The 14,607-nt window shown below is 39.2% G+C and overlaps 1 protein-coding gene across 1 annotated transcript in view; it reads right to left on the bottom strand.

Moving 5' to 3' along the window:
- Positions 1-343: 343 nt before the first annotated feature.
- The window catches only part of TEC (tec protein tyrosine kinase), a 28,083-nt gene continuing 13,819 nt past the window's right edge, over positions 344-14,607 (bottom strand). Inside the window, exons 2-17 of the mRNA XM_066549106.1 lie at positions 14,346-14,447; positions 13,248-13,329; positions 11,586-11,714; positions 10,173-10,213; positions 9,520-9,701; positions 8,513-8,578; positions 6,734-6,788; positions 6,492-6,571; positions 5,814-5,947; positions 4,921-4,995; positions 4,049-4,220; positions 3,669-3,885; positions 3,077-3,141; positions 2,011-2,129; positions 1,502-1,659; positions 344-853 (exon numbers count right to left, since the gene is read on the bottom strand). Of these exons, the coding sequence (XP_066405203.1) occupies positions 776-853; positions 1,502-1,659; positions 2,011-2,129; positions 3,077-3,141; positions 3,669-3,885; positions 4,049-4,220; positions 4,921-4,995; positions 5,814-5,947; positions 6,492-6,571; positions 6,734-6,788; positions 8,513-8,578; positions 9,520-9,701; positions 10,173-10,213; positions 11,586-11,714; positions 13,248-13,329; positions 14,346-14,447 (1,755 nt within the window). The 3' untranslated portion in view covers positions 344-775. The remainder of the gene's footprint in view (positions 854-1,501; positions 1,660-2,010; positions 2,130-3,076; positions 3,142-3,668; positions 3,886-4,048; positions 4,221-4,920; positions 4,996-5,813; positions 5,948-6,491; positions 6,572-6,733; positions 6,789-8,512; positions 8,579-9,519; positions 9,702-10,172; positions 10,214-11,585; positions 11,715-13,247; positions 13,330-14,345; positions 14,448-14,607) is intronic.

The raw sequence follows: 14,607 nt of genomic DNA, 5'->3' as shown, positions 1-14,607 counted from the left end.
AAATGCATTAAATTTATATATTTACAGTACATACAGCATATAAATAATTTTCTAATTGATCCAAAACATGGTACTATGGTTCACTCACAGCCAGTTGTGGTGAATCTTGGACTTATTTTTCATTAGTAACATGAAGACTAAGCATGGGAGATCTCTGGTAAACCAACATTACAATGACTCCAGGCATACCATGGCTCATGAAGCACAGCTTTTAGAGTGTTGTGCTAAACTGAGCTGGCAACAACTTACTGTGTACAAATGAAAGAGGTGCATTTCATCTTCTTGATTAACACCCATCAACCAAGAAAAAAAACGTTTCTGGAGAATCTCTGGAAACATTTCAGTGTCAGTAAAAAGCCATTTATAGATACCTTCCATTTTTAAGCATGCAAATCACTACTAATGCTACTGCCCATGTAAGGAGAAACCCAGAAATGTGGACTGTATGTACATGAACCCAACCCACTAAATACAAACGAGGTTCCTGGCCTCTGGCCACATTTTCTCCCTCCATTAAGAGCTGAACTTTACAGCTATGCTGACTTTTCAGAGAAAATACAGAGATTGCTAACATTGCTGAAGATACTGTGCTCATTTCCCAACATAATGGAAAATTCTCCTTGTCCTGGAGTGCATCAGATATTACAGGTTCCCCACATTGTTTATTTAGCAGCATCCAACAGCTTACAGGATCAAGTTCTTAAAAAGAAACTATGAAGGCACATATCTCTGGGGAGTGCCTTATTTTCTCTGCTTGTGCTGCTGTTGCCTTTTTTCAAAAAGCATCTTCGCCCTCTGCAATGTCAATGATTGCATGAAGCAACTCTTCAAAAGTCGGGCGTTCCTCTGGTTTCTAAAAATAAAAAGCATGCACAGATGTTATCAGAAATCAATAAAGTTGTGTTGATTTTGATAAATTACTGGACATATCATCATTTTTTGGTGAGGAATTTAGCATTTCATTAAGTATTAAATGTAAAAATATTTCCTTGTCTGGATTTTGGCATGTGCCACTTAATCTCAGTAAGCAACAATTTTCTTTATGCTTTGAAAAAGGCATAAATAGGTGTAGCTGGACTAAACTCTTTATATAATTCATTATTTTGCATAGTTTTACGTATTTTTATTTTTCTTCCCCATTCCCACTCTTCCCCAATGAACTGCTCCAATCTTTCTTTATGCAAGTTGTTCATGCTCCTAAGAATTCTGGGTGCCATTCGCTGATGCCTCTTTTAAATCAACTTTATTTTCTTACCTCTGAAATGAGAAATGATTTAATTTTGTTACTAAATGCCTTCACATACTTAATCTGACTGTTCATTTATTTTATAGAAATTTCTTCAAAGTTTTGTCTTATCAGAGTTCAGTCGCACATGAATAGCTGAGAGACCTGGATGCATTCAGAACACTGCTCTAGAGAAAATAACTGCTGTTTCTAGATCAACCTTTATTTCAATTCAAAGACCAAAAAAAATTTAAATATATGTATATGAATACATACCTCCTGCCAGCACATCATCATCATTTCATACATCTGCTTACAGGCCAGTTTGGGCCGATACAAGCGATGTCCTTGGCTAACCATTGTTACCACTTCATAGTTGGAGCTTTTTTCAAAAGGCATTTTTCCTTCTGTATATACTTCCCACATTAAAACACCTGGGGGGAAAAAAAAAGAAAATAAATAACTTCGTAAACATATGTGTTCATTAAACATGTGTGTTTATTTTGAGGCCTGGACTCAGGCTTTCTGATAGATAAATAGTTTGAGATCCATATTCTAGACACTTTTCACATGTGTCATCACTGAAAATGTGTTATTCTAGTAGCATGGGGTTTAATGAATAACAGAACTAAATGTGTCTCTGGAACTTTATCACTAATAAAACCATGGCAAATGATTTCTCTGAGCTTCTTCTCAGATGTCTGAATCCTTCCCAATAACCAGAGCTTAACTGCTACTGATAAAATATAAAAAAAACCACTTTCATTCCATGATGAATATCTTACCAAATGACCAGACATCTGACTTGCTGCTGAATCGGCTGTAATTAAAGACTTCTGGGGGACACCATTTCACAGGAAATTTAGCCCCTGAAGAACTCGTGTATTGGTCATCAAGGACATACCTAAAAAAACCCCACAAAAAACAAAACAAAAACACCACCACAAAAAAAAGAACAAGAAAAAAAAGAAAAAAAAAAAAGGAGAGACAAGGAGAAACATTATATCCTTCTGTCAGCCTCCAAACCTGCAAATTTTAATTTAGCTTTGGATTGGAGTACTAGAAGCTCATATTGCCACCTAATGGCCATGGGCGTTAGCATCACAAGATAAAAATAGCTTCCCTGGGGCAGTACTACTGCTTCAGCCACGACTCTGTTCGTTTTTCGTATTACCCCAGAGTTCTTTCTTGTGATTTATTAGCTACACAACACAGGTCTAGGCCACCTGCTAGTTAAATGTCTCTATTATGAGAGAAAATGAGGGAAAAGCAGAAATTTCATGTTCTGTTTTTCAGCAGCCAATCTGAGTTCAGTTGTCAGGGGACATAGAAACTTAGCAAGACAGAGATGTGGCAAAAGTCAAACCACGGTGCTTTAACACCTTTCTTGGAAGAGCTGCTCCCACCACTGCCTCACCAACACATCACCCACACAGGCACTAACAAGGGCAGGAAATTAACCCCCCTCCAGATCTCAGCATCTCCCAGCCCTTCAGCCAGCACAACTTTGAAACATCGAACCCAAGAGAGTCCCAGACTCACTGAATAGCCTCTTTCTAACATCTATTTATCAAAATACAGTTTAACTATTATCTCTGCAGCAGCTCTGCTCTCTGAAACACAAACTCTGTCTTTTTTAAAATGAGTAAGGAAATCAACACAGAACCAGCAAGCATTAAAGACACTAGAAAAGAAAAAAGCAAAACAAAGCCCAAAAAACCAAAAAGAAGAGGCCAAAAAAGATCATTTTTGTATGCAATTTTGCTTGGTCTGTGTTGCCTTTGGGCTAAGTACAAGGCTTAGATGAATTTTTCCAAATCTCTATAAATTCCTTTGCACAGTCACACATACCTTGTCATTCCAAAATCTGAGACTTTGACCACTCCTGAGTCACTCACCAAACAGTTCCTGGCAGCCTGCAATGGGAATGGTTAGAGCTGGATGAAAACTCGGAGTCTCTTGCAGACAAATTACAGCAATCTAATCATGTCTTTGTATTCATTGCTTAGCAAGTTTACCACATTCAGTGATGTATTCTCATTAGAAAAAGTACATGTGCATCTCCTCTTGATAGCACCATTTTCACAACTACACTATTGTGGAAAGGATCAACAGAAAAAAATATCTTCTCAACGGACTAATGTGTGGTAAAAATGGCAGCAATATAGAAAGGAGATAGGCTGTTATATCAGCACAAATTGCTACTATTTATAAACATTTCAGAGAGATTTTATTCCATTTTCTTGAGAGAGAAAAATCTCTCATGATTTTCTATACAGAGCAGTTTTAGAGACTTGACTAGACCATAAAGAGCCAACTTCATGCACTCAATTTTCTGCAAGGACAGAAGCAGCTGTAAACAAACAGGCCATTTCAAAAAAGGAATAAGTACATTCAAAAATAAAAATTTCAAAGAGGAATGTATTGCCTAATGGGATGTTACCAGGTCTCTGTGAATAAAGCTGTTCCTCTCCAGGTACTCCATTCCCTCACACACATCCTGGCACATAGTAAGCAGAGTGTCTTTACTCAAAACTCCCCGTTTTTGTCTCAGGTAATTGAGAAGGCAGCCATGCTCCATGAACTCTGTCACGATGTAAATGGGCCTCTGTTGTGTGCACACACCATACAGCTGAACTAGTTTAGGATGTGTTAGCTTCCTGAAAAGATTGAGATCATGTCGTTATTACTTCCTCCATGCAGTGCTAGTTCGACAGCACACAAAACTGCAGAAATACCACCTCCTCCAGAGTTTTATTTACAATCAGTATAGAGCATCAGAGGTCTAGGACTGGAAATCAAAGTGCCAAGCACACTACTCACATCATTACTTTAGCTTCTTCAATGAAGTCCTCTTCATACATGGCACCTTCCCGAATTGCCTTGATGGCCACTTTGTACTGCGCCCTCCACTTCCCGAGGCGCACCACCCCGAACAGACCGCTCCCCAGCTCCCTCATGAAGGTCAGTTCTGAGGGGTTGATCTCCCACTTCTCTGTAAAAAAAGTTAACAAACAGTTAAGGAACCTACAGAGCTGGTAGAGGATAAGGAAGAGGAAAGAGAAACTGGACTAGTAGCAAATTAAGGAATTTAGGTAGAAAATGTCTGAGAATTAACTTTAAAACGGAACACTTCTGTACATTACAAAACAAACTTTTAGGTAAATGGGACCTTTAAGCAACTCCTGACTAACACAGCAGTCAAAATTCAAACTTTCCTGAGATCAGTAATTATGCACTGATATTATCAGATTTGATTTCAACAAAATGCCACCACAAAGTTGTGCCAACACATAGAAGTTGCTCACATCACCACACTTGAAAATGGCTATTCTAAATTTGCATTTTAAAACAGTAACCCTTCAACAAAGACCAAAGGGTCAAGTCTGAGTCAGAAGTCTGGAGACTAATGAAGGAACCAAAGGCACAGCTCTCTAATAAGGCAGAGCTCAAGATATCCATGCAGACAGCACGGAGGAAAAGACCAAATTCCCCTGGAGCACCAGTGGCACGTGGTGCCTCCGCATGCTGATACTCTGTGCAAGGGTCTTGAAAGTACAGCTGGGACCAGTGTAAGTTCATATAGCCAATCACAGCACAGAATCAGATCTTTTCAAAACTTTTAGAAAGTACTGTAGGATCTCAGCATACATAAAATCATTAGATAAGTGTAGATGAAGATAACAGGCAATCACCATAGCTGAATCCCGCTGTTGTGGGTGCTGTCGTCCTCTTTGGGGTCACCGGGTAACGCAGCCTGGTAACGAGACCTGAGGTTCAATGACAATTCAAGAGACACAGTTTACTTCTGAAACAGCACCAGGCAGCATCTCAGCCTCTTGTTCACTGCAGACTACAATTAAGAATATGTAGAAAAATCAGTTATAATAAATGAAAAGTGGGAGTATGTTTTTGGGGTGTGTTTTCCAGGACATCATCAGGAAATGCTGAGCCGTCTGAGTTTGATGTAAAAATCTGGAAATTATAGATCTTGAGTGAGATTTATGCACAGACCAGACTTGGAAAAAAGAAGTATTAGTATCTGTGCCTTGAACCCAGTTCCTATCCTCTTCCCATTCCATCATACAGTGGGCAGAGACCAGCATCAGCCATCAGTTATGGATCTGGAGTAGGGATTTTCTAAACAACACATTATTGTTTTCCTCAACTGTTTGCTGTATGGGAAGGTTAGATTATTTCAAGTGGCAGTGAGGAGCAGGTAAAAAGGTAGAGTATGGAGAGTTTTCTGGGGAAGTACCATCCCTATCCATCTACTGTGAGTTACAGGCAGCTGATAGAAACACTATGTGGAGCTGAGGGGACAATTTTTCCTGACTTGTTACAACTATTTTTCTGTTACTCTGGGGCAGTAACATTTTATATACCATACAGATCTAGATATAGACACACACACATAAAACCTTTCAAATTACTATCATTATTGAAATAATGTGGAACTGCAGTGTTTCATTATTTCCCTGAAAAGGAAGGATACACAAAACCCCCCAAAATTTCATTAAAACAATAAAAGGTCTCATGCTCCTTTTCAAATCAATATTAAGTGATAGAAAGAATCCAATCCATCTACCTGCTGCATTATGGCTGTGATATTCAATTATTTCTGGAATGGAGTTAAAGAGATGTTTTTCTGCGAGGTAGTACTGTTTTGGTGATGTCACGGTTTCTTTTATGTGATAGTGTCTTATTCCTGATGAACCTTCCCTAGGAAAAAAAAACCAACAATAACAATTAGTAATAATATCATGTCATTTGTGGTGAATTTTTTAAGAGGAGCACATTGACAAGAAAAAGTAAACTGAAAGGGCCAGCACAACTGCAGAGCACCACATGCTTTGGGAATGGCTTGAATATCAGATATCCTAAGCACTGGCAACTCACCTTCATCTCAGTGCTCCAACCAAGTTGAAGATTAACCAAGAAAAGGTTAATTTTCAGCCCAGTGAGCTCCCCAGTCCAGCTCACACATGCAGACACAAATACAGGCTGGCAGGAGAGAAGAGACCAAATGGGTTGGGAGAGCAAATCCTCCTCCTGTGGGTGGGGGTTAAGGTCTATGCTGGATTAAACCAAATGGGAGCTAACCATGGAGTTGGGAAGTTCATTTTAGTCACCCATCTTTTCTATCATAGCAGCCCTTGTTTCTTTATTGAGCCTTCTCCTTGCTTTCTCCCAGCCAATGAACTTGGATACAGATACAAACAGATTCAGATGAGATAAGGTGTGCAGAGAAGCCACAGAAACTCACCCTCCAAATTTTGTGTAAAGGGAAACAGTATACAGGCCAGGCTGACTGGAGTCTCTCACCACAAAACCACCTTCTTTATCCTAAAACATAAGCACATTGACAATTTTGAGCAACTGGTTTTAAGTTACATGATTCTTTCACTTGGTTCCAGGATATGCACTTGCAAAAATAAGCCTCTGCTTTAACTGAAGAAGCAATTAAAGTGAATTTCACAGTTGATTCTACCAGGCTGATGTGCTCACCTCATTTCTGAGGAGCTGCTCTGCCTTGCTTCTGTTCAGGTTTCGGCTGTACCACCTGCAACACAGCATCAGTAAATAAAACTTCCCCAAGGTGCATGATTTGCCTAAAATGCTTTAAGCAAAGTATTATGAAGCTGGAGACTAAATAATTTTATGACAAATGAAGATCAAGAATTGAACCTTTGATAACATGCAAAAATAAGTCTCTACTACACTGTGCAGTTGTCCCATAAAAAAGCCCTGAAACAAATCCATCCCACAAAAGCCCATAAAACTCAGGGAACTGATGTAAGTTTTTGGAAAAAACACTTGTCAAACATGCCCAGGCTGATGGCAGGAGTTGCTGTGAAGAGCAGCCCAAGGGGAAGGCTGGCAGCCCTGGGAAGCAGCTGTCTGCACACCACTCAAACCACCCGTGGAGCTGCTGCCAGACTGCTCTGCCATTCAGTGTCTCCACACTTCTGGGCTCCCAGGGAGGACCCACCTAGCACAGGGGAGGCTGAAACTCTGAATTAAGAGCCATGGCTGCACATCTCTGAGCTCTGTGCTGCACGGGCAGGTTAAAGCAGCTACAGCAGCACCACCATGTCAGCCAGTCACAGAGAATAACAAAAAAAGGAAAACCAGGCAGTTTGCAAATGGTGTGGTGCAGTTGTTTTGAGCTGTGCTGTTATTTCTGTAACCAAGCAGGGAAGTGGCACAGCAACCTTTAATCAGATTGTGCCTGTTCGGGAGACAGTGGTTTCTTGCAGTTGGTACATGACCTGGAGTAATGCTCTCTGGACTACACAGAGACTCAGAATTTTGGCCCCAAGGTGGTAAAAGCACAAAGTGGCTGGACCAGATAAGGCAGTCCAGTTCCTTCCTTCCCTTTCTGCCAGCCCTGCAGCCCAGCCCAGAGCTGAGCAGAGCTCTTAGCAAGAGTTCCTAAGATGAGAAAGCAACAAAGAACTCCCTCTAGTCAAGCTAAGGGCAAAATCCCAGATGAAATTCTGTCTTCTGTCAAAACATGGCAAGTAGAAACCACATGTAGCCGAGAGCAAAGTTTTGGAGTTACTAATGTAACTTTGAAATTTGGTTTTGTTTATTATTTTCTTACAGCTCCATTTTATCACATGAAGTATGCCCTAAATTCTCAGACATAGCAGTTTATCCTATAATGATATCTGAGCATCAAGAACAGGTCTGGAGACTATCATGTTAAATTTTACCCTGATGTTCTTAAATAAGTACTCCCTGATTAAACGTCACCTGGAAAAAGAATTTAAAAAAAAAGCTAGACATTTATAGCTGTTAAGTTCTGAAATGCATCAAATTACATATTTTCTTGAAAACTAGAGCTTCCAAAATATTCAATCTTTTATGTTTATTTGGAGTGACTTCCACTGTTTTCTCCTCTACTGTTTACTGCTACAAACTTTGGACAGACATGTCACTTTACTATTAAAACAACATTTAGCACACTTAAAATGGGTAAATTTCCTTCAAAGTTTCCCTTTGTCTACCAGAGAATTAAGAGGGGAATTTTGCTTTAACCATGATAGCCTAAATACCACAGGCTGATGGCTGTCTCACTGACTTGATTCTACATTATAAATCCCAACAAAATCAATGAGAAGAATCTGAAAAAATATATGCCTATTTCAGTTGTTTAAGTTTAACCTCTAGGTGCTACCATATATGAGCCATTGCTTTCAAAATGTTAAGAACACATTGTCATTCTTGAAGCATAAGTTTCATTTCATGATACTCCAGATTTTAATTCAAGCATTCACTTACTCATATTGATCAAGGTTGTTGGACTTCTTTCCTGTTACATAGTTGCTTGGAATATATCCTTGTTTTCTAAAAAAATATAGAAGAGATCATCTGAGTGAAAGGGTGTCAAATTGCATGCCTAGAAGATAGTTGTTCCATTCTGCTAATTACCAGAGGTCTCTCAATGTAATTTATTAATTACTGACCCACCCACTCTACTACTGATTATTCAGAAACTAATTTTCTGCATCAGCATTTCCACATTAACTTTCAGCACCCCTAGAAAACTGTCATGGGCAGCAAAAGTGTCCAAGAAAACCAACAGAAGGGATGAAGGAAAGTGAGAAACTCTCTGCTGCTCTGTCACTCTTCTGCACTCAGAAGTCCCAGTGAGTCAGGGGAAATATGTGTGGAGCCTGGCACAACCTGATAACTCACAATTACCCATAACATATGGCAACAGGAACCTGATAAATATTGAAATATGAAAACTTTCATCTTTGAAACCGCAGGGAAAATTCTAATACAGGGCATGTGAAGTTGTAGTCATTACAGCATCTCACTGTAATTCTCTTTCAACTTATTCAAAGATTGTCCCTAATGATCCAGCTATTAAGTAAAATGATGATTATTCAAGTCTGGAAGTTAGAGCCTGCTGAGCTAAATGTTAACCATATTGCTCCCTAATGAGATGTTCCCCAGGGAAGTGGGAATACTTTACCAGTCTAGTGAGGTTTCAAAGGATGGCTGGTGTTTTAATTGTGGAACTATAAAGTTGGAAAGTAAACATAATTGGAAAGACTTCCAGTTCTGGAACTGTCTTTGCACTTGGGTCCCACAATCTATCTGTCGAGTACTGCCCTTTTAAAAATTGGGTTCTGCATGAGAATACATGGATGAGATTTCAGAGCCCGGGCCCAATGTAAAGTCTAATGCAGTTATTTCTTTATACATAGTCAATATGAACTTCTACAATATGGAAATAGACTTTTGAACTTTGTAACAAAAAATAAGGAACTCATTTTTACCCATATTTGTCTCTCGCCTTCCACCAATGAATGTCGTTCTTCTCAATCACTGTATATTCTTCACCTTTCTCTAATCTTAAATCATGGTGTTCTGTAGGTTCAAAGTCATACATTGCTACCACTATCTCCTCCTCTTCCTTCCCATTTTCTTCAACTGGAGGAACAGGTGGTGGAGGCCTTCGCTGAAAACAACACAACATTATAAAACTATCATTACCATTATAAATTATCATTATCATCCCATGCTGCTCCACCTTCCCTCCCCATCCACCCTTACCATCCCACCAGTGCATCCTGGAGGCAAAAGCTGGGCTAGGCCCCTGGTGGCCTGGGGGCCAGCTGGGGCTGGGGAGGCAAACCATGCAGGTGCCATCCATGGGGCTGGTTTGTGCTGCAGGCCTGCAGCTGCCAGTACAGAGCAAAGCTGGCTGGCATTTGCTTTTTGCCCACATCTTCCACCAGCAGTACAGATACAGCTAACAGATGCAGTTAAATTTCAGTGGGATTTTTTTCACCCTGAGATAGAGCATAGTGCCAATTGTTGCATCCAGAAACAGACCTTTGCTCCAGGATACAGCAAGTATTTTGAGAAATGTAAGCACTTTTTCAAAAAGTAGTAATTATCTGTTCAATATTTTAAAGATTCTACCTACCGCACTTTTTTCTGGCATTGAAGAGGACAATCTCATTACATCTATAAACAAAGCACAGGAGAGGATTTATGCCTATTCATTTAGCTATAAATCTTAAAATTAAATAAAAGGTTTAAATTTCAGATTAGGCTTGAATATCTTAACAAGCCTTCAGTATGGCCTAGATATTCAGAAAGCAAAGACAACTCATATTAAGCTATAGGAAAAATGGTTAAATATTCTTGCAAAAACATCCTAAATCACCCAGCAGATTTGGCAACATCTATGCCACACCAGAGCATGCCAGAGAGAGCTCTGAAACAGTTCCTCAGATGCAAAAATTTATGAGAAATAAAAAAGGGATAGAGATGAAAAAGGCATAAGACAATGAAGCCGTGTTCTTGTCAGCATGATGATCTAAAAGTCTGTTAGTATTAACATCTGCCCTTTTAAAATACATAAGCCCCTGAACCCTGCCTTGCTAAATAATGCATAACAGTTGTATGTATTTTCTTATTATATGTCTCAGATCCATTTTTTCCCCCTGCAATGCCTTTTTCATGCATTTAAACCACTGAGCTATAGGTCATGCTTTTCACTTTTCTGAATCAGATCAGCCATGAGGGCCTGTTTATTCTGCAAATTTTCTAATGTTAATAAATCCCCAGGTCCCCCTGACTGCCTGTGCACACATAAGAAATTACTGGGTGCCACAGATTTAACTGGGAGATAAGCAATGGCTCAATTTCTTTCCCTACAACAGAATTTTCTTTAAATCAAGGACTGGATAATTACTAGCTCCTTTGTTGAACAATATTGCAGTGCCACAGCAGTGCACAGTGCAGCATCCACTGCTGAATCAGCAGAACCTGCAGTCTGGAGCCTGGAAAAAGTCACAGCTCATCCAGGTTCAGCACAGGAGCATTTACAAACTCTGAGGAAATTCAGTCCAGTGTCTGTAAATATATTAAACCTTCTTGTATCATTTTTAGCTTGGTGTAGGAACACTGAATGCAATGCAGTTACTATTCTTTCACATGGCTATGCAGAGTTTTTAATAAATAACTGAAGAGCTGGCAAGATTTGTAGCTGAATCTTTTTACCATAAGGTTTTATCCTCAGTCTAAGGTAAACACTTGGTCAAATAATTTTCAAGTGGGAGGAAAAAAACAAATGAAATTCAGCAACTTCAATAATTCCTTTCAGATTTAGCTAAGCTTTTTTCTTTTTTGCAAGGCTAATTTGCTGGCTTTTCTACTTTTTTACCAAGAATTATTGGTAATTATTTTTGTCTTACTTTAGTCACAGTACCAATGATTGACTCTGCTCTACAAACTTGCCTAATACCAAGGGCATTCAGGTGTGATGACAGAATCACATAAAAAAGCAGAAAAATGTGCCAGAAGAACTTCATAAGAAAACATATGTACTTACTGTTTTCAAAAAGACTATATTTTTCACAACCAGGTGCTAATTTTTCTGTCTGCCTACAGCATTGATAAATTCCCTCTGTCCAGAATTTAGGATGATATTTTACCATTATATTGCTGTTGTTCTTTATTTCTACAAGAAGATAAAGAGCATATATTGAAGGATACAAAAAAAGAATTCTGCAAGAGGGTAATTTTTAATACATATTACAATATCTTTAAGATGAGGCATAATCTTTGCTTGCCCTTACTTTAGCATGGCATCTCTTCTTGCAAGTTTACATGGAGGTGATGAAACAATCACAGAGGATCTATTTAAGGTAGTAACTTTATTCCAGCAGGGTATGCCATATTCCCCCCCTTCCCCAGTCATCCTAGGAGGGGTTTGGTGCATCAGTGAAAGGAGACCCTGCACCACTGGGATCAGTAAGGCAGCTGTGTAGGCTTTGGGAGCTCTGCCTCCTCCTTTGTTGCTGTTGCAAGTGACTCAAATTCATCTACAAACAGTGTTCTGGAGGGAAAGAGAGCTGATATTTATCTCTATTCCATGGCACAATTCATCATTTTGGCCTGGAAGGCTGCTTACCCCATGCTATGGGCTTGCTCAGTTTCAGAGGTCACTCCTTGCCCCCTGACCCCAGCCCAGAAATAATTTCTTATTACTTTACAGACCACCTGTAATTAATGTGAGTACCTGATGGTGAGAGAGGGCATTAAGAGGCAAATTTAAAAAACCACCTTTACTCACTGTGAAAGCAACTATCTAATCACATCTCAGCAGAGATACCTCCTATCATTTTACATCAGCTTAAGGCCCACAATATTGTCTAGCTACATCCAAACAAAAATTTCCAGTGATGCCATCAGCTAGCTTGGATAAACTTTTTAACTCATTGTGCAAAAGCAGAGTCAAATTCTGATTGCAGCTGCACTTCACAAAATCAAACTAGATCAGTCTGAGTATGTGAGGCTCTCAGTACCTGTTACCACACCCTGTGTATGCAAGCAATAAAATTAAAGCAAGGAAAAATTAAAATTGGTAGATATGAGCAGTAGAAACTCTACCATTTCATTTTTGTAATTTGTTGTGGGCTGATGTAGCCAGCAGCTAAGCACCCATGCAGGCACTCACCCACTCCCACAACCCAGTGGGATGGGGGAAGGAATAGAAAGAACAAGAGATAAAAACTTTTGGCTTGAGATAAAAACAGTTTAATAACCAAAAGAGAGAAAAAAAGAGCCCAGAAGTAATGTAAAGTAAATCACTCACCATCTCCCACAAGCCAACCAGTGCCCAGCCAGCCCCTGTGCAGCAGATAATAGGGAAGGGAAAACCCTAACCCCTGACTTCCTCCACCCCAGTTTTTATTGCTGAGCTCAATTTTATATGGAATATCCCTTTGGTCAGACCAGGCCTGCTGTCCTGGCTGTGTCACCTCCCAGCCTCTTGTCCATTCCCAGGGTGTGGGGGCAAAAGAGGAAGAAAAAGGCAAATTCTCCATGCTGTGCAAGCACTGCTCAGCAGCAACCACAACACTGGTATGTTTTTAACACTGTTTTGGCCACAAATCCAAAACACAGCACCAAGTTAAGTCCAATCCATGCAGACAGCTCAGGCAAAGCTATCTGCCTATGTTAGGGTTTAAGTACAAGCAGTTCCAATTACCTTCTTTCAGGTTCCTCACCCACTGATCCCGGCTTTGTGCACTCGGTGCAAAAATATAAAGTGTATTAGCATCATATACAACCTGGAGGGGAGAAAAGAAATAATCAACATACATTAACCTCATAATGTTAATTCATTTCTTCCTAAAGAAACAGAGTAGGACAAATAACTTACATTTGGCAAAATTAGTGTATTCAGGCACAAAATGCAGAAACTGGGAAAGGTTATTAAGGTGTATTATTCAGATATGATGTTTTCAGGAGAATTAGGAATAATTTTGTAATGGTATATTATCTTGTCAGCATTCCTTAAAATGCTTACTTCACGCTTTGCTTTGTTCATTCGTCACTGTGCTTTTTCTAAAAACAGCTCTGTTTAATGAATGAAAGCTACTTTGCAATCAGACATTCTCCCATCTGATTCAGTATTGCTCTGGAGTGACTCTTTTTTATTTCTCCACTGCTTGTATTGGCAGAAAAAGAGTATTGCTGTGGCAAAAATGGATCAGAGTCAATGCTGCCCCTCTCCAGCAGTGGAATTCCTCCTCACTCCAACCATTCCCTCTATAGTAAGGAGGGAATAGTAAGCATCCAACCCCCACATTTTTCTTTTTCCCCTCTAAGCACTTTGTTTTCTGTTTTCATTTCCATTCAATTCACAGTGAAGCAGGAAAAAAAAAAGCAACAAGTTAGTTATATTTTGATTTTCTTATTCCTATATAATTTCATGGCAATTAGATTTAATTTAATGTGAAAGAATGAAGACTGGTAAATTGAGCTGTCAGCTCTCTTGTTCCAGCAGAAAAACAGGGCAAGGCAGTTTCCAGTCAAAATTCAAGCTGAGAGGGTGAGGAAAAGAAAACAACCAAGTGTCTGTGGCTCAACTCCCTAGGGAAGGGGCTGCAAGGGCAGCAGAGCTTGCAGGGGATGTGTTTTAACCACTGATTCTGAATTACCTCCCACCAGCCCAAAAGAAACAGAGAAAGGACTCATTATTTGGAATTGACAGTAATTTTAGATTAAATTGGTTATGTCCAAATGATTTGGTGTTGTTGAAAAGAGCACTTTAATTTATGTAGTTTATATTTAGAAAACATACCTGAAAAGGATATTTATTTTGACATGGAATAATACCATCATTTTTTACAACTTCTACACATTTAATCCTTGATATATCCACAGATCCTTTTCTGTACTTTTTCTATAAGAGAAAAGAAAGAAAGAAAACACTTGTTAAAAGATAACCAATTTATCTAATTATCTTTTTTTTTCAGCAGAGGCATCTTGATTTCTTTCCCACTTATAAGAGTGATTTCACTTTATGTGACTTTAACTGAAGAAGTTGTCTGAAAACTGAAAGT

Source organism: Molothrus aeneus, chromosome 4, assembly GCF_037042795.1.
Source record: "Molothrus aeneus isolate 106 chromosome 4, BPBGC_Maene_1.0, whole genome shotgun sequence".
NCBI classification, from domain to species: domain Eukaryota; kingdom Metazoa; phylum Chordata; class Aves; order Passeriformes; family Icteridae; genus Molothrus; species Molothrus aeneus.
The sequence above is the reverse complement of the archived record's forward strand: the minus strand, read 5'-3'. Positions and strand labels throughout refer to the sequence as shown.